The 24,754-nt window shown below is 44.9% G+C and overlaps 1 protein-coding gene and 1 long non-coding RNA gene across 2 annotated transcripts; both read left to right on the plus strand.

Annotated features, from left to right (window-relative positions):
* Positions 1 to 3,004: 3,004 nt before the first annotated feature.
* Positions 3,005 to 4,653, plus strand: LOC119124629 (tripartite motif-containing protein 35-like). The gene has a single exon (XM_037254785.1). The coding sequence runs from the start codon at positions 3,160 to 3,162 to the stop codon at positions 4,489 to 4,491; it is 1,332 nt and encodes a 443-aa protein (XP_037110680.1). The 5' UTR covers positions 3,005 to 3,159; the 3' UTR covers positions 4,492 to 4,653.
* A 9,401-nt stretch (positions 4,654 to 14,054) lies between these two features.
* On the plus strand, positions 14,055 to 14,904 carry LOC119124879. Its single transcript, XR_005098349.1, has 3 exons — positions 14,055 to 14,241; positions 14,685 to 14,754; positions 14,811 to 14,904. It is a non-coding gene; the product is annotated as an uncharacterized LOC119124879 (long non-coding RNA).
* Positions 14,905 to 24,754: the final 9,850 nt, after the last annotated feature.

The following is a 24,754-nucleotide window of genomic DNA, read 5'->3' on the forward strand; positions in this document are numbered from 1 at the left end:
TTTGTCTAAATTCATCATTTTGATACCGTCACAGGTCCCTCTTTTCTACTGTATTTTACGGCCTATAAGTCGCTCCGGAGTACAAGTCGCACCAGCCATAAAATGCATAATAAAGAAGAAAAAAACATATATAAATCGCACCGGAGTACAAGTCGGATTTTTGGGAGAACTTTATTTGCTAACATCCAACACCAAGAACAGACATGAACAGGCAACAACAGGCTAAACGACACGGTATGCTAACGTTACACAAACGAGGAACTGAGAACGTGCCTGACGTAACATTAACAGTTATTCAAATAACTATAACATAAAAAAAACGTTTATCAAACAGTCTGTGTCGTTCCAAATCATTAAATCCATCGAATTCTTCGTCCTTTGTGTATAAACAAGGCTGCTTTTGAACCCGGAAGTGCATGCGGCAATGACGTCGGACTCGTCGTCAGCTGCAGTTCAAATTATTCCACAGGCCCAAATAACTATATATAAACTACATATCGAATAACTATAACATAAATAAAAAACATTACCGAACCATTCGTGTCACTTCAAATCGTTAAATCCATCGAAATCTTCGTCCTCTGTGTCACTTAAAAACAAAACAATAAACACCGCTGCTGACTCCGGAAGTACATCAGACGTCAGACTTGTCGTCTGTTGCTGCTCCAATTAGAGATCTATATAACTATATTGTAGCGTTACCAAAGTCCCAGGCGAGTCGTGGGTTTAGTAACCGGCTCTTTATGTCACAAAACAAGAGTTCTACATACGAGCCAACACACAGTGTGTGGTCTAACAAAGCGCCCCGGATCGCCCTAACCGTCTCCTCCCCCTGCTGCCTTCACGGCCTCCCTAGGCAATCAGAAACTGCTGAAGTCTAACAATATACAAGTTGCTCCACTAAATAAACTAAATATCAAATAACTATAACATAAATAACAAGTTTATCGAATTATCCGTGTCACTCCAAATCATTAAATCCATCGAAATCTTTGTCCTCTGTGTCAATGTCTATCCTCTGTGTTATAAACAACTCCTGACTCCGGAAGTCAGTGAATGTATTCAGACTCATTGTCAGTTGCGGTTCCAATTATTCCACAGGCCTTGTGTGACCTCATGCAGTTTAAAGTGGAAATAACATGTGAAGTATACTATACTAGTTATTTTATGTTAATGATGAAGTAATAATGTCTTAATAATGACACATACACCTTTGAACCTTTCAACATTTCGCGACATTTCAGGCTTCAAACATAAAGATATAAAAGTTTAATTTTTTGTCAAGAATCAACAACAAGTGGGACACAATCGTGAAGTGGAACAAAAATGGATGGATGGATGGATGAATTTAAACTTTTTTAACAAATAAAAAACTGAAAAGTGGGGCGTGCAATATTATTCGGCCCCCTTGCGCTAATACTTTGTAGCGCCACCTTTTGCTGCAATTACAGCTGCAAGTCGCTTGGGGTATGTCCAATGTTCCCTCTAATTTTTCATGTATCTGGGCATACACACAAGCTCCCTGAGCAAACTGAGGACTACTGTGAGCAACATCAGATATGAACGCTTTATTTTTAAATAAGTAATTTGGTCCACTTAAAAAAATTAGAAACTGCGCATCTTCTGCTTCGTTTGTGCTGGTTTGTGCAGCAAACATTTTCGTTTGTGCTGCTTCCGTTTCGTACAGTGGCGGCTCTACGCAGGGGCAAGAGGCGTTGCCCCCTCAAACAGATGTCCTGCCCCCTCGAATCAAACTTTTAGAAGTGAAAAATCCGCTGATAGAAACACACGTTAATCAGCCTCTCTTCTCTCATGTCGGTGCAGTGTGTGTCCTCACACAGACTGCTGTCAGGACTCCGCGCCTCTCCGTAAACATCCAATCACTGTGAGTATGCAAATGAGGCAAGACGCAGCCAGAGAGTGTCAAGTTACAGTCAGTGCGGTAGGAGTTGGAAGAAGCAGTAAAACACCAAACTCGTCGTAATGACCCGTGATATAACTAATGATTAACGACAACTCAAATAATAGTTAGTATAACATTCATATTATATGTTCCCCCCCCTGAGAGATTGCCACCTTATTGTGGTCAGGGGGTTTGCGTGCCTCAGTGACCCTAAGAGCAAAAAGAGCAATGTGCCCTGCTCGGATGCGCACTTGCTCTGCTGCACTCTTCCGCTAGGTATGTTCGAGGCATCTGCCAGCCAGGTACACCGAGGAGAGTGACCAGTCACGGCGCTGCCGCCCTCACCCACCAGTCACGTTCCGACAACGCTGTTGTACCAACCCCGCCAGACCAGTTTTGGAAAGTCGTTTGCATTCTCTCTATGCAAGAATTGCAAACTGGGCCACCATTTGACACCAGCCACATATAAAGGTTGAAATATAACGTTATAAAATAACTGGATACTGATTAAAACAAGGGAGTATTTTAGTCAAAACTGACAAACGAATTGAAAATTTTCCTGACTTGTTCCATGATAGGAAATGAGAAAATCAAGATCTATTTTAAAGTTGGTATTTCCATTTTAAAAGGAAAATCCATCAGTCATTTTTTTCTATTTGTTTCCAAACGTGATCTGATATATATGCCAGAAGAGACACGTACACAAGAAGCTCAGCACACGTCACAGGTTTTTGTTTCTTGTCTTGCCAGTTTTGTAATGTGGTGCGACAGGTTTGTTGAGGTTTTCAGCTGAGCCGAGGTGAGCTCTTGTGGTTTTCCTTCACTTCCTGCACATCAAGCACAAAGCAGCAATAGTAAGTTGCCACTTCCTTTCAAGCCTTTTATTTATCTCATTTTCTTATCGGAGTGAGTTAACTTTCACGACAGCATATTACTTTAGTTTTCTAACGCGGCAACTTTATGTAACCTGTCGGGAAAACTTTGATGTGATTTGGCTTTTTTATTCTTCACTTGGTTTTTCGCTGTGAGTTGTTGTATTGAAATGTACTTTTTTTGTGCGTTGTAACAAAGTGGTAACAAAATGGTTTTGTGTGATTCCAGATATTGACGTGGTTTTTGCTGCGAGGAAGTCTAAAAACACAATCAGGAAGTGCTCTTAGATGCCTTCACTCGTGACTGAGGCGGATTAATGCACTGTAGCTCGCCTGAGAGTGCGTTGGATGCTTGTAAAGTGAGACGGTATCTCCACAAGGACCATGACTAACCGAGTTGAGGACAATCTCCAATGTCCATCCTGTTCGGACATCTATGAAGATCCCGTCATGCTGCCGTGTAGTCACAGCTTCTGTCGTGCGTGTGTGCAGCAGTGGTGGGAGCAGAAAGAAGAGCGAACGTGTCCACTCTGTAGAAAAAGGTGTAATTCGATGGATCTACGTCCAAATTTGTGTGAGTCTGAGTACATTTGCAGCTTACATAAGGAGAAACTGAAACTTTTCTGTTTGGACCACCAAGAGCTTGTGTGCCCCATCTGCAGAGATGCTGAAATTCATACTGGCCATGAGTTCAGTCTCCTTGAAGAAATTGTCACAGGTAACAAAGAGAAAGTCCAGGAAAGCCTGCAGGATGCAAAGAAAAGACTGGAAGAATACAATGAGATAATGGATGAGTGCAATGAACAGGGGGCATACATCAAGGTCCAGAGGCAGCAGGTGGAACGCAGGATTAAGAAGGATTTTGAGGAGCTTTGTCATCTACTGCAGGTGGAGGAGGAGGCCAGGTTGTCTGCTGTGAGGGAGGAAGAGCAGGAGAAGAGTTGCACGATGAAGAAGAAGATTGAGGCTCTCAGCACAGAAAGGGCCGCTCTCTCAGATGCCATCAGAAGCACAGAGGAGCAGGTGACATCTGACCCTGTTTCCTTCATAAAGAACTTCCAGACTGCAATGACCAGAATTCAGAAGCTCCCCGAGAAGCCCGAGCTGCTCCCAGGAGCTCTGCTGGACAAAGCCAAACATGTGGGCAACCTCAAGTTCGCAGTGTGGGAACGAATGAAAGAGATGGTCTTCTACAGTCCTGTCATTTTGGACCCAAACACAGCCGGGCCAAGACTCACTCTGTCTGAAGATCTGACCAGCGTGAGTTGTCAAGAAGGACAGCAACGTCCAAACAATCCAGAGCGGTTGACCTGGTACTGTGTGCTCGGTTCTGTTTTGGGCTTTGGAACACACACCTGGGATGTGGAGGTGGGGCACAACAGAGACTGGAGAGTGGGGGTGATGTGGGGGGACCCTTGTGTGCCTTACAGGAAAGAATGCAGCATTGAACTTCTTGATGGTACCTACAGAAAGTTTGGTGACCAATCTGAATCCTTCTTTCCGTCAGTGAAGCCGCAGAGGATCCGAGTTCAATTAAACATGAATGAAAGATCAGTTTCATTCTCTGAATCCAGTAAAAACACTCAATTGTGGAAATCATATCCTTCCGATTGGCCATGTTTGTCCGACAACATAAACATTTTTCCTTTCTTTAGGACAGTTGATAAAATTCCTCTGCAAATAATTCCACTTGGCCCTCGGGTTACGACTCAGTAAATGATTTTGGGGATGTTTTGCTCCACAATTAGTCTGATTTGTTGTTTTGCATGAAGTCATTTTTTTTTCTCCCGAAAGGGAAGTTGACATGGTTTGATCTGTTCAATAAACTAAAAATAAAAGACTATTTTGAATGGATACAATTTTTTGATGAAGAATGTGTAACGAAGAACTCATTGTGCCCGAAATGTCATATATTGAGTTGTCAAAGTTTACTAAATAGTGAAACATCAGAGAAATATAGAAGACATTTTTTGGAAGGCTTTCCTCTTTTATGTTTTTTATGACCATTGATGTATGATTTATGATCTTTAATTGTTTTATGAACCATTGCTCTTTTATAGTTTTATTGTTTTATGACTCATTGATCTCCCTTAGACTATTGATTTATGACACAATAATCTTTAATTGTTTGATGACTCATTCATCTTTTATGGTTTTATTGTTTTATGATTGGGCGGCACGGTGAGACACTGGCTAGCATGTCTGCCTCACAGTAAGGAGGGTGCGGGTTCGATTCCACCTCTGGCCCTCCCTGTGTGGAGTTTGCATGTTTTCCCCGTGCCCGCGTGGGTTGTCTCCGGGCACTCCGGTTTCCTCCCACATCCCCCAAAACATGCTTGGAAGGCTGATTGATAGGTGTGAGTGCGAGTGCGGATGGTTGTTCGTCTCTGTGTGCCCTGTGATTGGCTGGCAACCGGTTCAGGGTGTCCCCTGTCTACTGCCCGATGACTGCTGGGACAGGCTCCAGGATGCCCGCGACCCCCGTGGGGACAAGCGGTACAGAAAATGGATGGATGTTTTATGGTTTTTGCGCCCCAGGAAGTGGTACTCCGGTGTTGGTGAACATATCTGGCCATGTCTGGGTATACGTATGTTATGTACCTGTCCAAGGGTGAGGTGTTAATGATTTAGAATGAAATTGAGGTTGTTAATGGAAAAAAAATTAAAAGTTTATTTAATCATTATTTTTGGTATGTCATGACTTCTCTTGTTAGTTAGAAGCTGTAGTCTGAAGGTATGAAGTCTGTGGCAGGCAAAGTTGAAAGGTGGGGGTGTCTTGAGGGTGTGTAAGGGTGGGGATGCCCTTCCAGGCATAGGATGGCTGTGGGGGGTCTCAGTGGATATATGCCCAGGCAGATTTCTCTGAGGGAAGATTTCAATCAAATGGCATTTGAAAAGACACAGCGTTTTTCCTTCATCTAAATACATTAAAAAAAAAAAGACTATTATCAAGACGTGTCATCTCCAGGGGAGCAGTGGGTGGTAAAGAGGTCTTGTCTCCAGGAAGCCTTGGGTGGTCCCATTGAAAAAGGTTCTTACCAACATGTGTCATCTCCAGGGGAGTGTTGGGTGGTAAAAAGAGACGTGTCATCTCCACGGATAGCCGGGTGGTGCAGACATGTCTCTATTGTAGCGAGAACTGGGCATATTCATTTCATCTAGGTTATCGCTGTGGATAAAATATTATAGATTTTTTTAAAATATATACCATAATAAGGTAATAACACGTGACACAGAAGGGAGTGGTTTTGGAAGGAAGGGGGAGGGTTGGCTCCATATATATGCTCTGTGAAGCAGTCTGTCTGCGTGTGCAAGACAGCCGGTTCAAGAGAGATTTGAAGCTAAACTGCAAACCTATCCTGATAATCGAACCATGATTGCGGAGACAGCTGTTAACAGACATCTGTACAGTGTGGTTTGGAAATTCGACTGTACGCGATCAGAAATGTCTGAGAAGAATTGTCCATCTTGCTCGTAAAGACCAATGGATTTGACCTGCTAGATCCTAAAATCATTTACAGGTCCAGTCTTGTGTCCCGTGCCTCAGATATTATAAATGACCCTACTCACCCTGCCTCTGCTTTTTTTGTTCTACTACCGTCAGGCTGGCAGTATGGTGCAATAAAATGCTCTAGGCTCCTCTAGGCATGCAAATGTTTTTTTCCCTAGTGCTGTGCGCAGCCTGAACAAACTAAAGATGCACAATTATTATTATTATTTTAATCCATCCATCCATTTTCTGTACCGCTATGTCCTCACGGAGGTCACGGGCGTGCTGGGGCCTATCCCAATGGTCATCGGGCAGTAGGTGGGGGACACCCTGAACCGGTTGCCAGCCAATCGCAGGGTACACAGAGACGAACAACCATCCACACTTGCACCCACACCTAGGGGCAATTTGGAGTGCCCAATCGGCCTGTCAAGCATATCTTTGGGATGTGGGAGGAAACCGGAGTGCCCGGAGGAAACCCACGTGGGCTCAGGGAGAACATGCAAACTCCACACAGGGAGGGTCGAAGGTGGAATCGAACCGGCACCCTCCTAACTGACGTGCTATCCAGTGCACCACCGAGCCACCTATTATTTTAATTTATTTATTTATAAAATAAAAAAATAAATAAAAATATTATTTTAATTAATTAATATATTTATTTTATTATGCTCCTACAGGCGCCAGTGGCGGGCACCTGGCACTCTACTAGTATGCATTTTTTATATGTACTGTACTTTTCTTATGTGACCGTCAGTCTATCCATGGAGGCAAAAAGTCATTTTTTTATTCTATCTATTGTATCTGTTTATTGATTGCCTATTTATCTGCTTATTGGTTGTCCATGTCTGTCGAGTCAAGTCAAGTTTATTTATATAGCCCTTAATTACAGACAAGTCTCAAATGGCATCACATGGGCAAACCTTTCTCAACATCCCCTGATCTTAACTACCAGGAGGCAAGGAAAAACTCACAATACCCCAACTGGGCAAAAATGAGAAACCTTGAAAAGAGACCACAGATAGGAGGATCCCCCTTCCAGGATGACCAGGCTGCAATGGATGCATAGATGGCAACATTGAACATATAATGTAAAACAATCCACAGAAAAAGTGGATGTCCATTGTTGGATTTTGTCCACAATTTAAGGAGCGCGCTATCTCAAAACAAGATAAGCACAGACTGCAACGGACAATCAGGACTGCAGAAAAGATCATTGGAATCAACCTCCCATCTATCCAAGACTTGTACCTGTCCAGGACCAGGAAACGTGCAAGGAACATCTCTACAGACCCTTCTCACCCAGGTTGCAGTCTGTTTGAACTACTCCCCTCCGGACGGCGTTATAGAGCTCGGTACGCCAAAACCAGCAGACACCGAGACAGCTTCTTCCCCCAGGCTGTTGCTCTGATGAACTCACACCACTCATAGAGTCTCAGAGGCATTACTGTGCAATAACATCCTGCTCTTCACACCTTTTGAATTTGTCTACACTGTTTTTGCCATTATTCACATGTCCTGAGTGTTGTTAGTCACCTATATGTTGAACAGAGGGTGTGTTTTACCGAAGTCAAATTCCTTGTTTGGCACGCTCAAACATGGCGAATAAAAACTCTTGAATCTTGAATCTGCGCCTCACGGCAAAAGCCATTGCCAATCACCTGTTATCCAATTTACTCACTGCGTGCTCGTTTGATTTCTTCAGATTTAGGAAAATGCTAAGACACTGAAGCAGAAATTAGACTTACACAGGTTGGTTGAGTTCAATCACAATTCTTGTTAAGAAAGCTCTGTTTTCAGGAAAGTACAATACAGCGCTGGGCCGTTCGTGCGACCATGCTCAAGAGCAGAAAGTCTCCATTCCAAAAAGGCAACGTTCAAGGTTCTTTGGTTAGCTTCTTTTCAGTTGCACATGCCGGTGTGGGCCGAGTTTGATGGGTGATGAGTCTTTGGGGTGGGGCAAGTTTGCAGGAGATTTTGATTCCATGGGAGTGGGTGCTGGTTCGGTGAGAGCTGGTTCCGTGGGGGTCGGTGCTGATTATGGGCGATTCGGTGTGTGTGGGGGCTGTTGTCTTCCATCCCGTCTTTCGGCCTTGGCGATCATCTTTGGCTGGGTTCTTGGCTGTCTCCCTCTGGCACCTGCTGGTTTTATCTCCAAGTGACCTTCCTGTAAACATTCTGCTCCATTCTTGCACATACACTGTCGCACCTCATCCATTCGTCATTCTTTCAATTTTGATATTTTGTACGGAATTATGTGAGCTTTTGGCTGTGACATCATCAATTTATTAATGTTCACTGACTGTGCAAAGTTTGTACTCACCACTTACCATGTTTTTGTTTGTTTGTTCTTTTGATACTCCATGTACATGCTTACATCATCATATTCTAAGTTTAATCATGCTTCCAATCATATCTTTTCTTTGTTAGGCAAAATATTTCCCTCTGTCCAGAACGTTCAGTAGTAATCGAAAACTGGCGTCTAGCATTAGTCAAAACATAAGAAGTACTGAACATTTTTAGACGACTTTGGCAGTGTCCGTGATTTAGAAAATCATCAGGCATGCATTAAACAGTTCCTTAAGGGTCATTAAGCTATTCAGGCAATATATCAAAAAACATTTGTTATTTCAAAGTGCTCAGAAATATATATCAGATCATAAAGTTATAAAAACCTTTGTCATTACCACCTATCTTTATTGATTTGGTGTGTAGGTATAATTATATGCTGAAAATATTTCTTTTATTGCTTTAATATGTGAATATACTTGTCTGCTTATGTACTTTATTCAATGAGGTTTGAGCATATCTGTTTTTGTAGCTAGGCAGGACTTTTTGTATTTCGACCCCATTCCTTCACCATATTCAAAGTGAAGAGCTGCAGGAAGGTGCCTGTTAGAGTGGTGCTCACTCTAACTTATTTTGCAAGAACCACACGGGAGACAGTATGCCTTTTGAACACTTGCAAGTGGAGAGCTCGTTCGTCGATGATCGAACAAAGTCTGACTCAGGCGTCTTGCAAGAGCATTTTTATTGAGAGAAACAGGGTGGGGGTGAGCGTGGGCAGGATGGGGTTGAAAACCCTGGCCTCTGGTCAAATCATAGCGGGGGTGTTTTACGATGATGTGTAAACAGAACAACTTTGATTGATTCCTCTGCAGCTGGTCAATCAGTTCAAAGGATCTTAGCACTTTTTTTTTTTTTTTTTTTTTTTAAAGTCCCAATGATCGTCACACACACATCTGGGTGTGGTGAAAATCTGGGATGCATTTAACCCATCCCCGTGTGATTTTAATCCATCCCCTGGGGGAGAGGGGAGCAGTGAGCAGCAGCGGTGCCGCGCTCGGGAATAATTTGGTGATCTAACCCCCCAATTCCAACCCTTAATGCTGAGTGCCAAGCAGGGAGGCAATGGGTCCCATTTTTATAGTCTTTGTGAGGATCTGTGAGGATCTGTGTGTGCAGACTAAGACCTTCTGCACGTACAACAACGACAAACCTTGGTTTACACCGAACCTCAGGAGGCTGCGCAAAGTCAAGGAGGAGGCCTACAGGAGCGGCGACCGCGACCTGTTCAGGCAGACCAGAAACACACTGAACCGAGAGGTCAGGAAAGCCAAGAGGTGTTACGGGGAGAACCTGAAGAGACACCTCTCTGCCAATCCTGATCCCTCAACAGTGTGGAAAGGTCTGCAGAGCATCACGGGCTACAAGAAACGAACCCCCCGTCCTGTGGAGAGCCCAAGGCTTGCTAACCAGCTGAATAAGTTCTACTGCAGGTTTGATCGGTCCTCCCACACAACGGGACTTCCTGCAGCACAATCTACATACTCACCTCTCCCCACAACTGCTCTGTCCACACCTCTATCATCGTTGTCACCCACTCTCTCTCTTGCAGAGGCCGCACCCGCACTCCAGGTCCGCGAGGAGGAAGTGCGCCAGATGTTCCGGAGACAAAAGACCAGGAAAGCACCGGGCCCAGACGGCGTGTCACCTTCCTGCTTGAAAGTCTGCGCTGAACAGCTGGCGCCCACCTTTGCACGGATCTTCAACCGTTCTCTGGAGCTGTGTGAGGTGCCCTCGTGCTTCAAGAGCTCCACCATCGTTCCAGTGGCCAAGAAGCCCGCCATCACAGGTTTGAATGACTATAGACCCGTCGCACTGACATCTGTGGTCATGAAATCTTTCGAGAGGTTAGTGCTGAACCACCTGAAGGAGGTCACGGGCCCCCTGCTTGACCCCCTCCAGTTTGCCTACCGGGCAAACAGGTCAGTGGATGATGCGGTCAACATGGGACTGCACTACATCCTGCACCACCTGGACACCCCAGGAACGTACGCCAGGATCCTGTTCGTGGACTTCAGCTCGGCGTTCAACACCATCGCTCCTGACATCCTCCAACAGAAGCTCATCCAGCTTGCGGTGCCTGCCCCCACCTGTCGGTGGATCACCAGCTTCCTGACCAACAGGAGACAGCGTGTGAGGCTGGGGGGCATCACATCTGACACCCGGACCACCAATACTGGAGCCCCTCAGGGGTGCGTCCTCTCCCCACTGCTCTTCTCTCTCTACACCAATGATTTCTCCTCAGATGACTCTCCTGTGAAGCTCCTGAAGTATGCAGACGACACCACTCTCATCGGACTGATCCAGGACGGTGATGAGACTGCGTACAGACAGGAGGTGGAGCGGCTGGTCCACTGGTGCAACCAAAACCATCTGGAGCTGAACCCGCTCAAGACCGTGGAGATGACAGTGGATTTCAGGCGAGACCCTTCACCACTTTTACCCCTCACTATCCGCAGTAATACTATTCTCTCCACAGACACCTTCAAGTTCCTGGGAACCACAATCTCTCGGGACCTGAAATGGACCGGCCACATAGACTCTGTCCGGAAGAAGGCCCAGCAGAGGCTGTTCTTCCTGAGACAGCTCAAGAAGTTCAACCTGCCGCGAGAGCTTCTGAAGACTTTCTACACTGCCATCATCCAGTCTGTCCTCTGCACCTCCATCACTGTCTGGTTTGGATCAGCCTCCAAACAAGACAAGCACAGACTGCAACGGACAATCAGGACTGCAGAAAAGATCATTGGAATCAACCTCCCATCTATCCAAGACTTGTACCTGTCCAGGACCAGGAAACGTGCAAGGAACATCTCTACAGACCCTTCTCACCCAGGTTGCAGTCTGTTTGAACTACTCCCCTCCGGACGGCGTTATAGAGCTCGGTACGCCAAAACCAGCAGACACCGAGACAGCTTCTTCCCCCGGGCTGTTGCTCTGATGAACTCACACCACTCATAGAGTCTCAGAGGCATTACTGTGCAATAACATCCTGCTCTTCACACCTTTTGAATTTGTCTACACTGTTTTTGCCATTATTCACATGTCCTGAGTGTTGTTAGTCACCTATATGTTGAACAGAGGGTGTGTTTTACCGAAGTCAAATTCCTTGTTTGGCACGCTCAAACATGGCGAATAAAAACTCTTGAATCTTGAATCTTGGAATGACCCGGCCGGGGTTTGAACCCACAACCAGTCTCAGGGTGGACACTCTACCACTAGGCCACTGAGCTGGTTCTACTACTTTGTTAAGACAGGATACGTTTGGTTAATTATTACAGGTTACGTTCCAACATAAGCATAGGACCAAACTAATCTATCAACCCTAACAGTGACCTCAATTGTCCAATTGACTCTTTGAGGGTGGTAATCCGCCTCAGATCCCTCATCCCAATTAGTCGACAAGAAATCCAGACAGCCATTTTCAGTTTGGGTGTCACCTAGCCCCCTCCCCAGCTGGGAATGTAGCAACCCTGTACCACCAGCCATAGGCTAAAACATGCAAAGCACAGAAGGGTGCATACAGTTCTAAACATTGTATGGGGGTAGGGGTACGTGCATGCACACACACACGCGCACACACGTACACACGTTCACACATACATACACGCACACGCACGCACGCACGCACGCACGCACGCACGCACGCACGCACGCACGCACGGTCACACACCTGCGTGAAGCTGGCCCCCCACTCCACGCAACATTTAAGGAAAATAGTCTGTTTCGTTTGTGCTTCGTTTGTGCTGGTTTATGCAGCAAAAAATTTCGTTTGTGCTGCTATGGTTTTTTAGTGATGAAAGATTATTTTATAGGTCATCCAGAGTTCACCCAGCCCCCCATCTGCTCAAAATGAACCCAAAATGGTACCGTTCGTTTGTGCTTTGTTAGTGCTGGTTTGTGCCACAAAAACCTTCGTTTGTGCTGCTTCGGTTTCGTAGATATTACACATTTATTTTATAGCGATGACGTCACCCAGCCCCCCATTTTACTCCAAATGGACCCAAAATGGTACCGTTCGTTTGTGCTTCGTTTGTGCTGGTTTGTGCAGCAAATAATTTCGTTTGTGCTGCTTCCGTTTTGTAGATATTACACATCTATTTAAGTTAAAGTTAAAGTTAAGTTAAAGTGTAAAGATATTACACATTTCTTTTATAGCGATGATGTCACCAAGCCCCCCATTTTACTCCAAATGGACCCAAAATGGTACTGTTCGTTTCTGCTTCGTTTGTGCTGGTTTGTACAGCAAACATTTTCGTTTGTGCTGCTTCCGTTTCGTACAGTGCCGGCTCTACGCAGGGGCAAGAGGGGGCAACGCCCCCTCAAACAGATGTCCTGCCCCCTCGAATCAAACTTTTAGAAGTGAAAAATCCGCTGATAGAAACACACGTTAATCAGCCCCCTCTCTTCTCTCATGTCGGTGCAGTGTGTGTCCTCACACAGCCTGCTGTCAGGACTCCGCGCCTCTCCGTAAACATCCAATCACTGTGAGTATGCAAATGAGGCAAGACGCAGCCAGAGAGTGTCAAGTTACAGTCAGCGCGGTAGGAGTTGGAAGAAGCAGTAAAACACCAAACTCGTCGTAATGACCCGTGATATAACTAATGATTAACGACAACTCAAATAATAGTTAATATAACATTCATATTATATGTTCCACCCCCCTGAGAGATTGCCACCTTATTGTGGTCAGGGGGTTTGCGTGCCTCAGTGACCCTAAGAGCAATACCAGCAGAAGCTTTAATCTTCAGGTGGGACACCCAAGCTGGACAGGTCTTAGTGTAGAGGCCTGACAGAGTGCAATCCACTTCTCCAGGTTGAGATCTGGACACACAGCTAACAACTGCCGTGAAGAAAACACTAACAGTGTTAAAAATGTGTAAAAAAGAAAAAAAAAAGAACATGCCCCCTTCACATTTCTGACTGCCCCCTCTTATGTGCATTCCTAGAACCGGCCCTGGTTTCGTAGATATTGCACATTTATTTCATAGCGATGACGTCACCCAGCCCCCCATTTTCCTCCAAATGGACCCAAAATGGTACCGTTCGTTTGTGCTTCGTTTGTGCTGGTTTGTGCAGCAAAAAGTTTCGTTTGAGCTGCTATGGTTATTTAGTTATGAAAGATTATTTTATAGGTCATCCAGAGTTCACCCAGCCCCCCCATCTGCTCCAAATGAACCCAAAATGGTACCGTTCGTTTGTGCTGGTTTGTGCTGCAAAAAATTTCGTTTGTGCTGCTCCCGTTTCGTAGATATTACACATTTATTTTATAGCGATGACGTCACCCAGCCCCCCATTTTACTCCAAATGGACCCAAAATGGTACCGTTCGTTTGTGCTTCGTTTGTGCTGGTTTGTGCTGCAAAAAGTTTCGTTTGTGCTGATTCCGTTTCGTAGATATTACACATTCATTTTATAGCAATGACGTCACCCAGCCCCCCATTTTCCTCCAAATGGACCCAAAATAGTGCCGTTCGTTTGTGCTTCGTTTGTGCTGGTTTGTGCTGCAAAAAGTTTCGTTTGTGCTGCTACGGTTTTGCAGATATTACACATTTAATTTATAGCGATGACGTCACTGTATTTCGTCGCGAATTTCAAGCTCCTGGAATGCTCCTGATGCAGGACGAATACAAGGTAAATATGTTCTTAGCCTTTTTTTTCTTTTCTTTTTAGCTTACAGAAAAATTTCACTGCGGGAAATGGCTTTTAGTACGAGGATATTTCTGTAATTATGTTTGTATCGTGCTCATTGATTAATTTCCTTGTTATCAATAAGCCTATACTATCATTTTTTCAATTACATCTGACGTGCAAAAGGTTCACCGCAACCTAAATACCTGATGAGTCTATGTCTGTTCCAAAACATTAATTAATACAACAATTAATACATGTATGTGAAGTTGATGACAGCCAGAAAAAGAAACTTGAAAATGTGAAAAAATAACTTTCTTTGTTAAAGGGAACATTATCAAAAAAAAAATTCCAACAATTCAAACAATGCATCACTGCACTGTGTAGAACACAGCATGTGGGAAGATCTTAGTATTTACTGATGCTGCTTTCACTCCACTTCCCAGGTCATTATAGATCTCCCAGGCATATGCAGTCCTCCTGCAGTATGCCACATAATGCCCAAGAGAATCCTGGGTTAGTCCTGGTTCAAAGGCAATGACTGCTCTCAAAGTAAATGTCTTCTCTTTTAGCTCCAGACTGGAGGGAAATTCAAGCAAGGCAACTTCCTTGCAACTGCTACCAAGGTCAGTGTCAATCCACACAAACTCTCCCAGATTGTAGCTGATCCCCATCAGCCAAGAATTGTCATTACCCTCTGTCTCACTCAGTGCCACAATGGTGATAGCATGAAGAAGTTCTTTTGCATGTTGCAAACATTGTGACTTAAGAAGCTGTGCTATTGACCTGACAAAGAAATCCTTAACACGAGGTCTTTTGTTTTTCGGGCAGTCCCATCGGCAGATCATCTTAATACAGTGTGCTACATCTACCCTGACAAAACATGGGGGTAGATGTCCAGGTTGATTCCCACGTGAAATGTTAAAGCACTCATTGATGTAGCTCTTCAGATCAGGATGAGGGGTAAAAGCTTTGACTAGAGCTCCAAGAATCGCCAGAGAAAAGTCAATCACTGCTTCTTTAGGAACAGATGCACCTGCATGGATCCATTCCTTCAGCCACTGTGTGATAGCATTAACATCATGCTTCTCTGACAGCATCTGCACGACTGGGATACTGGAGCTGGTATGCCCTGTCATAACATCCTGATACAGGAAGATATGGCCAGACATGCCATTCGGTCTCATCAGTTTTTTAACTATTGAGCCAGTTGCATCAACACATAATATTGGGTGAGAGTTCTTTAAGCTCTTGTACACATGCATTTGTGTTTGACTCCAATAGTGACAGAAAAACTTGTCAAGTCCAATGTCATTGATGCTGTCACTGTGAGGTGCACTGTATTTCAACATCTGCAATGAGAAAATTGGATTTTTGTCACTTAATGCCAAATCATTTTTCTCTTGCTTTGCCTTGCGCAGGGTGGCCAAATTTGGCAGGTGGCTTGGCTCAGAGTCTCCGAAGTCCATCAGTTTACTTGCCTGTGATGCTCGCCATACATGTGGTTCCATCCTGCCCTCACAAAGTTCCTTGGCTACCTGCACACGCAACTGTCCAGATAGAAACCACTTTGAGCTACCAGTGTGTAGTGAGTCATCACTGTTCTTAATGAAACAGTTCAATATTATTGGGCTGTTAATTTCTGGCTCTCCGCCACAATTAATGTTGAGAAGGCCATGACACTCCTTGCAGTATCCTCTGATTTCGATATAATTATTTGAGACCAATGGATAGACCTTGGCTCTTTTAAAAACCAATTTGCAAGAAATTTTGACTGTTTTCCAGATTTGTTCATTTATGATGTGGGTCCAGGTGCCAGGCTTCAAAATTGTATATTCTCTTTTTTGGGTTCGACAGTTCTTATCTTTGTATTCAGCCTTTTCCGGAATAAATTCCATCCACTTGTCAAAAGGAATATGAAGCTGAAATGACCGTTCAGGGCCTGATTCCGAGCTTGTTTCACTGCTAGTTTCAGGATCAGTTTCATCATGACTGAATCCCAGAGCTGACCAGATATTGTGTCTGTTTGTTTTTACAAAGGTGTACAGAGCCTTTGCAGACATCTTCTTTTCCAACTGGTCACTCAGATCTGTCCACACAGTAGCGCTTGGAGTGGCTATGTTACCATTTTCAAGTATGGCCTCTCAAATCTTCGGAGATAGTTGTGCATTTGTCGCTTGAAAAAGTTGCACGTCTTTGTTTTTCGCCACCTTGTTGCGATGTGTCTTACCGGCTTGCAGAGGTCACTTTGCCTGGTAATTAGTTGAATAATACATGTGTAAGAATTGAGGAGTTATCAGGATGTCAAGTGAAAAATTGTTAGAATAAAATACATGACAGGGGGTTAATGAAGATGCATGATTTTAATTATGAAAAATTGCAATGGCACAAACAAATGGTTAATTAACGATCCATGGAGCAAGGATTTGACATCTCTAGAAAATAAATTAATATTAAATAAATGACAAATTGAAGGATTCACTGAACGGCAACTAATTTTTTTGCGGCACAAACAATCGGTACCATTTTGGGTCCATTTAGAGTTAAATGGGGGCTGAGTGACGTCATCGCTATAAATTAAATGTGTAATATCTACGAAACCGTAGCAGCACAAACGAAACTTTTTGCAGCACAAACCAGCACAAACGAAGCACAAACGAACGGCACAATTTTGGGTCCATTTGGAAGTAAATAGGGGAGTGGGGCTACGTGACGTCATCGCTATAAAATAAATGTGTAATATCTACGAAACCGTAGCAGCACAAACGAAAATTTTTGCTGCACAAACCAGCACAAACGAAGCACAAACGAACGGTACCATTTTGGGTCCAGTTGGAGGAAAATGGGGGGCTGGGTGATGTCATCGCTATAAAATAAATGTGTAATATCTACGAAACAGAAGCAGCACAAACGAAATTTTTTGCAGCACAAACAACACAAACAAAGCACAAACGAACGGTACCATTTTGGGTCCATTTGGAGTAAAATGGGGGGCTGGGTGACGTCATCGCTATAGAATAAATGTGTAATATCTACGAAACGGAAGCAGAACAAACGAATTTCTTGCAGCACAAACCAGCACAAACGAAGCACAAACGAACGGTACCATTTTGGGTTCATTTGGAGCAGATGGGGGGCTGGGTGAACTCTGGATGACCTATAAAATAATCTTTCATAACTAAAAAAAACCATAGCAGCACAAACGAAAATTTTTGCTGCACAAACCAGCACAAACAAAGCACAAATGAACGGTACCATTTTGGGTCCATTTGGAGGAAAATGGGGGGCTGGGTGACGTCATCACTATAAAATCGCTAGCTCAGTGGACTAGTGGTAGAGTGTCCGCCCTGAGACTGGAAGGTTGTGGGTTCAAACCCCGGCCGGGTCATACCAAAGACTATAAAAATGGGACCCATTGCCTCCCTGCTTGGCACTCAGCATCAAGGGTTGGAATTGGGTTAGATCACCAAATGATTCCCGAGCGCGGCACCGCTGCTGCTCACTGCTCCCCTCTCCCCCAGGGGATAGATCAAAATCACGCGGGGATGGGTTAAATGGAGAGGACAAATTTCACCACACCCAGATGTGTGTGTGACGATCATTGGGACTTTAACTTAACTTTAACTTAAATAGATGTGTAATATCTACGAAACGGAAGCAGCACAAACGAAATTATTTGCTGCACAAACCAGCACAAACGAAGCACAAACGAACGGTACCATTTTGGGTCCATTTGGAGTAAAATGGGGGGCTGGGTGACGTCATCGCTATAAAATAAATGTGTAATATCTACGAAACCGAAGCAGCACAAACGAAGGTTTTTGCGGCACAAACCAGCACTAACGAAGCACAAATGAACAGTACCATTTTGGGTTCATTTTGAGACGATGGGGGGCTGGGTGAACTCTGGATGACCTATAAAATAATCTTTCATAACTAAAAAACCATAGCCGCACAAACGAAAAATGTTTGCTGCACAAACGAAGCACAAACGAAACAGACTATTTTCCTTAAATTTTGCGTTGGGTGGGGGGCCAGCTTCACGCTGGGTAGGGAATACAGTACTGACTTGAGAAACTTGAAATAATGCGTGCATACCTTCATGTTTGACGGCAAGGCTGACATGGTTTTCTACATGGTACTTGACCTTGTAAAAATTGGAAAATACAGTTTTACAAAAAGTACAGTGAAACCCTGTGCACCCCCCTAAAGACTTGTCAAACGCGCACTTTTTATCAAAGTGCCACCGGCTCCCCGGTAACGGGTTCGATAAGCCGGGGTGAAGGGTCTCGTCCGTATCTAACCACCCGAGTTAAATTAATTCTATCAGAATCAATCTAATTTCTTTCTGACGCCAATCCCTCTCAAGTCATCCGACGCGCGAGCCGAGTACAGTTGTTAACCATGCATAATGCGCAAAATTTTACTAATTTATTGTCCTAAAATCTGGGGTGCGCATTATGCATGGGTACAACAATTTTTGAAGAAAATCTCCCTCGAAATAAAACTTGAAATCACACCTTTCTTCTTGTTTGTTGTCAATCGCGCATCACATTCAGCCATCCTGCCCAACACACTTAGTCAGTAAAATTCCTAATTGACGACACATCGTTCGATGCGATGGTGCAATCCTTGATGGTGTGTTATTGTCAAATAGTTTGTTTTTTAATCTCCATCGCAAACTGGATATCATATGGAGGCCGCCATTACAGATGCGCAGAACGGATGCGCAAGACACGTCAGCTATATAAAGAGCGAGAGTTCAGTTCTCTACCTAAATGCGTATTACAGGTAATATTTTATTTCACAACATTTCTCCTTGTTCCTTTCTTCTCTGCTGTTCACTTCAAACACGCTCCATACGAACACAATGCTCTCGTATCAGACGCTTGCTCGATCACCTGCTCGTTTGCTGTCACAATGTACCCTACACAAATCCGAAACATTTCTTCGCTATCGAGTTTGCTACCGCATGCGCAGTGATACTGACCGGCAGAATAACATCCGGTTGTTCCCAAAGATGATCTTTTTCTGAAATAATTTTACGTTTACGGACTTAAGTAAGAGTCAAAATTTGGGTGCGTATTATACATGGGTACAGGCTTTTTTCCAGCATCGACATGCCATTTTTAGGGTGCGTATTATGCACGGGGCCACGGTAACTCAATTCGAGGCGAGTCGTCGAAATGACCGCGCCATAATGATGGCTCCCTTCGGTTGTTTAATGCTTGTGTTATGTTACGGATATTTTTAGATGTCTTTGTTAAGACCTCAGGGATTCGTTGTTCTAGCGCACCCTTGCACTAGTATTGCCGAAGTACCGTAATTTCCGGACTATAAACCGCACCAGACTATAAGCCGCACCAGCTAAAATTGGGGGATATTTTGTTTTTTTCTTATATAAGCCGCACCGGACTATAAGCCGCACGTGCACACGCGTTTTTTACAAAGAAAGACAGTACACAGCGCGTTGTTCTAGCGCACCCTTGCACTAGTATTGCCGAAGTACCGTAATTTCCGGACTATAAACCGCACCGGACTATAAGCCGCACCAGCTAAAATTGGGGGATATTTTAGTTTTTTTCTTATATAAGCCGCACCGGACTATAAGCCGCACGTGCACACGCGTCTTTTACAAAGAAAGACAGTACACAGTGTAGTAATAGGCGGGGTAGGAACCGTTGTGAGGGTTATATGTTGCTGGGGGAGGGGAACACAATAAAGTATGTTCCGTCTTGACATGAAGGAGCGTCTGTCCCGTCTCTGCCTTAAGGGTTTCTATGTACCTATTAAACCATAGAACATGGTGTCAGAAGTGGGATCCTAAAGTGTCGAAGCGAAGAGACTACTGGACTAGAGTAAGTCCCAAGCAAGACAGGACGTTGAAAGTGATAAAAGTAACTTCAGTCCGCTAGCACGGCTAGGCAGGAGCTAACGCTAAGGGAGACGAGGAAGAAAACAACGAGGCTCGAGGAGATGGCGCAATATCAAGTAATGCCACCGGAAAAATTCACGTTCAAGGCAGAAGACTGGCCCAAATGGATAAAACGCTTTGAGAGGTTTCGCATCGCATCAGGTTTGGATACTCAAGCGGAGGAGAACCAAGTGAATGCACTAATCTACAGTATGGGAGAAGAAGCGGAGGACATTTTGGTTTCCCTCCACCTCACCCCAGAACAAATGAGTGAGTACCACAGAGTCACGCAGAGACTGGATGCTCACTTTGTAGCTCGGAGAAATATAATTTTTGAGAGAGCTAAGTTTAATCAGCGGCAGCAGGAGATGGGCGAGTCGGCAGACAGCTTTATCACCGCGCTTCATTGTTTAGCTGAACACTGTGGATATGGACAACTACACGATGAGATGGTCAGAGATAGGCTTGTAGTTGGACTTCGAGACAAGCGTTTGTCAGAACTGTTGCGACTGGATCCAGAGCTTACATTAGAAAAAGCAGTTACAAAGGCCAGACAGAGTGAAATGGTCAAGAAACAACAAGAAATGCTGAATACAAACTTCAAGGGAGACGTCGTTAATACTCAACTTGATAGTGTACGCATCAAACCACAAGGGGGCGCCAGACCCAAACAACATAAAATGCAGCTGAAACCAGGATTTTCCATCAAAACCAAACCGTGCACAAGATGTGGAGACACAAAAGGTCACGCTTATCAGCAATGCCCGGCTAAGGATGCCTCATGCAATAATTGCAAAAAGAAGGGACATTTTGCTAGAATGTGCAGGTCCAAGAAAATGTATGAGGTCCATCTAGAAAGATTAGAGGATTTTTCTTCAGAGGATGTTTCATTTTTGGGTTCATTGGCTTGTGAATCTTCAGATCCGTGGATGACAGAAATAGAAATGGACAAGTCTAGCGCTGTGTTTAAAATTGACACAGGCGCGGATGTGACGGCAGTTCCAGCTGGCATGTATGTGAAAGGACAATTCAATGAACTAATGCAAACCAGAAAAGTGCTGATGGGGCCAGGCAGGTCGCAGTTAAAGGTTAAAGGCAAGTTTTCGGCGACTCTGAAAAGAAGAGACAAAAGCATAATGGAGGTCATTTATGTGGTTGACGGACTAAGTACAGCTTTACTGAGCAGACAAGCAGCCACTGCATTACAGCTAGTGGCTAGGCTTGATACAGCTACTTTGGACAATAAAGAGACAGTCAAGCAGGAATTTCCGGAGCTATTCACAGGGCTTGGAATCATGAAAGGTGAATACCATATTGTACTTAAGCCGGAAGCACAACCATTCTCCGTCTCAACTCCACGACGCATTTCTATCCCTTTACTGCCAATGGTTAAAGAGGAACTTTCTCGTATGGAGCGACAAGGAGTCATCTCCAAGGTGGAGCAGCCTACAGAATGGTGTGCACCTATGGTGGTGGTTCCCAAGCCCGCACGTGACCGAGTGAGAATATGTTCAGACCTCACTCAACTGAATAAGTCCAAACCATAGAACACACAGAAAGCCTTTTTAAAGTTTTAAAGTTCGGCTGAGCTTGCTGGGTGGAGTTTCCAATTATGTTGGTTTGTGTGGACATTCCGGGATTAGCAGCGTGTGTGTCCAGGTCATCGCACGCTCTCAGTTCTGCTTGAGCGGCATCATACACACCCTGCTTCATCCTTCACAATAGTACATCATACATTACAGTCACAAAGCCTTCTCTAAAATCTTTTGTCAAGTCTGTGTAACTTACTAGAGTGTGGTAGGCTGGTGTGTTTAACACGTTCATTGCCTCCCTGTAAGTTAGTTTCACCGGGATGTCTGTATTCCCGTCTATTTTTTTCCACCAGGCCGGCGGGAATGGGTATTCTTTCTGCCTGACTTCTGGGATGTAGGTCTTTCTTCCATCCTTGGTTTCTACCCAACCTAATTGAACATCCCTTGCCAGCCTTTCCGAAGCCTGATAGATGCTTACCACCGGCCGTTGTTTCTTGATTCCTTTCCGGGTTGCTCCTCTCACAACTCTCGGTGGGGGGTCAGTAGGATCAGGAGGGACCACAGCCGACATCACCGAAGCCTGATTTTCCTCTTCGGAGACCACGTCATCGCTTGAGGTGGCTGCCTCACTGTTCTCCACGTCTCCATCATTGTTATCCCCTTCTTCGTTGGACGTAGGAGCGTGTTCAATGGCACCACCCTCGGCGTTTCTTGCTTCTGTTTGTTGACGTGGTCTTTGAACCGTGGAGGGTCTGTTCTTAGGAGTAGACGTCAGGCGTACTCGGTGAGAGGCACTTGTAACTTCTCGGGCAGATTTTAAAACCACTCTCCTCCCTTTTTCAATTCTTATCCCTCTTTCTTGAGGCGGTTGTTTTGGTGGAGCCGGGCTCCCAGTTGGTGCTGGATCCGTCCCCCCTGGTTTGGTTATCTCCGTGTTGATTCCAATTGCCACTATTTCATCCTCATCTCCTGTAGCTGGGGATGGTGTCCTTGACCTTACGGTTCTCACTTGCGGTACTGGAGTAGAACCTGAGCCCGTCCCCCCTTCTCCTTCTGTACGAACTGCTTTGGCCGATGGATGGGGCAGGACTGCCACTGTCTGTTGTGTTTGCTGCTCCATTTTCTGCTCTTTCCGTGCCACCTGTAGTGCTTGACCGTAGGTGGCTTCCAGGGCTACCAGTTCCCTTTCTCTTCTTTGAGAGGCTGATATCGCCAGCACAAACTCCAGCCCTTCCACTGCTGTGATCGGGGTGGATATTTGCAGCTTATATGCCCCTGCAATTGCCGTCTCGGCAATTTTCCATGACATTCGTCCAGATCTAACGCCATTTACTTCCGTAACTACTCTTCTGGCTCCCCTTTCGATGGCAGCATCCACCGCTTTCTCCAGGATTCTTGTCATCATCTTCAGGTAGTCCTGCTGGTCCAGGTCCGCCCGCCACTTCTGCACGACGGCATGTATTATCATGTAGTAGTTCGATCTTCCCCCACTCGTGAAAATGAAAGTAAGATCCTCTGGGTCATGCTCCATCTGCCGTCTTGCATCTTGTAGGTCTTCAATATATTTTTCACCGGCCATCAGTCTCAGCCGTGAATCAAAGGTTTGATTCCATGCAAGGAATTTGTCGTTGGTGAAAACAATTAGGGCGTCACCTGTCAGTGACCAAATATCTCCGACAAATTGACACATCAGTACTCCATTTCCAACAATCACTTTTTTTGTTGATTCTTCCGGCAAAGACGGCAGGGGGTCTTTTCTGAAGAGGGGATTAAGCTTCGGTGCAAGAGCACCTCCGCGCCTGGTGTCCTTGCCCTCCCAAACCTCCTCTGTCAGAGGCGTAGCCAAGCCGGGGCGAGCCGGGGCGGCGCCCCGGTTAGGACTCCCTGCGCCCCGGTTGAAAAAAATCGAGCTTTTTCGATTCTTCATTTTCATGCCGTTTTTTTCTTTCGGTCTTGCGCGAATGTGCTTGCGCTATTCTATGTGCGCAATGTTATCCATTCACCGTTTGCCTCCCGGACCCGGATGTTGTTTTAGCGATCAGCGAACGGCGTGGGTGATGTTCGATTTTTTTTCCTGTGGGCGTGCGCCCCTACTGGAAAAATGCCTGGCTACGCCTCTGTCCTCTGTGTCTCTGCTCGTGCCCAATCCTCGTTAGGCACTTCCTCTTCTTCTTCACTGGAAAATACTGGTTGATTTGTTTTTTTCTCTAAAATGCTTCTCATCTTCGCCAAATGTTGCATGCACTCGTAATAGCGAGGCACTGCCTTTACTTCTCCAGGTAATGGAGTTGCAAGCTCGCCTTTGATGCCAGCTTCGTTGGTCAGCATTTTCACTATTGAGTCCAAATCTGTACTTGTGCAATTTTACCATATTACATTCCTCCACCATTTTCGCCCCCCCATTCACACCAGTCAGTCAAAGTAATAAAAGTCAAAAGTCTGCTTTATTGTCAATTTCTTCACATGCCAAGACACACAAAGAAATCGAAATAACGTTCCCACTAATCCCACGGTGACAAGACATAGTACACAATATACATACAAGTAAACAACACAAAAAATAAAAACAAGAAGGCACAAACAATGAATAAATAAGAGTGATGAATAAATAATAAATAAACAAATAACACAATAAATAAGAGGAGCAAAAATGGAGCAAGTGTGCATACAGCAGACAGTCAGAATATAGCGCAAAAGTACAGGATGCTACGCAGAAGGGGGGAGAGAGTTCAGGATCCTAACAGCCTGGAGAATGAAGCTGTTGGTGAGTCTGGTGGTGCGGGAGCGCAGGCTCCTGTACCTCTTACCAGAAGGCAGAAGATCGAACAAAGAGTGAGCGGGGTGACTCACATCACTCACTATCGTGGTCGCCTTGCGGGTGAGATGGGAGGCGTAAATGTCCTTCAGGGAGGGGAGTGAAGCACCAATAATCTTACCAGCCGTGTTCACTATGCGCTGCAGGGCCTTCATGTTGTATTCAGTGCAGCTACCACCCCAGACAGCGATAAAACTGGAGAGGACGCTCTCAATGGTGCCACGGTAAAATGTAGTCATGACCGCCAAATGAGCA

This window comes from Syngnathus acus, chromosome 1 (assembly GCF_901709675.1).
Source record: "Syngnathus acus chromosome 1, fSynAcu1.2, whole genome shotgun sequence".
Lineage (NCBI taxonomy): Eukaryota > Metazoa > Chordata > Actinopteri > Syngnathiformes > Syngnathidae > Syngnathus > Syngnathus acus.

Excerpts from the sequence above, each read along its gene's own strand:
- LOC119124629 (XM_037254785.1), top strand. The coding sequence starts at position 3,160 with ATGACTAACCGAGTTGAGGACAATCTCCAATGTCCATCCTGTTCGGAC.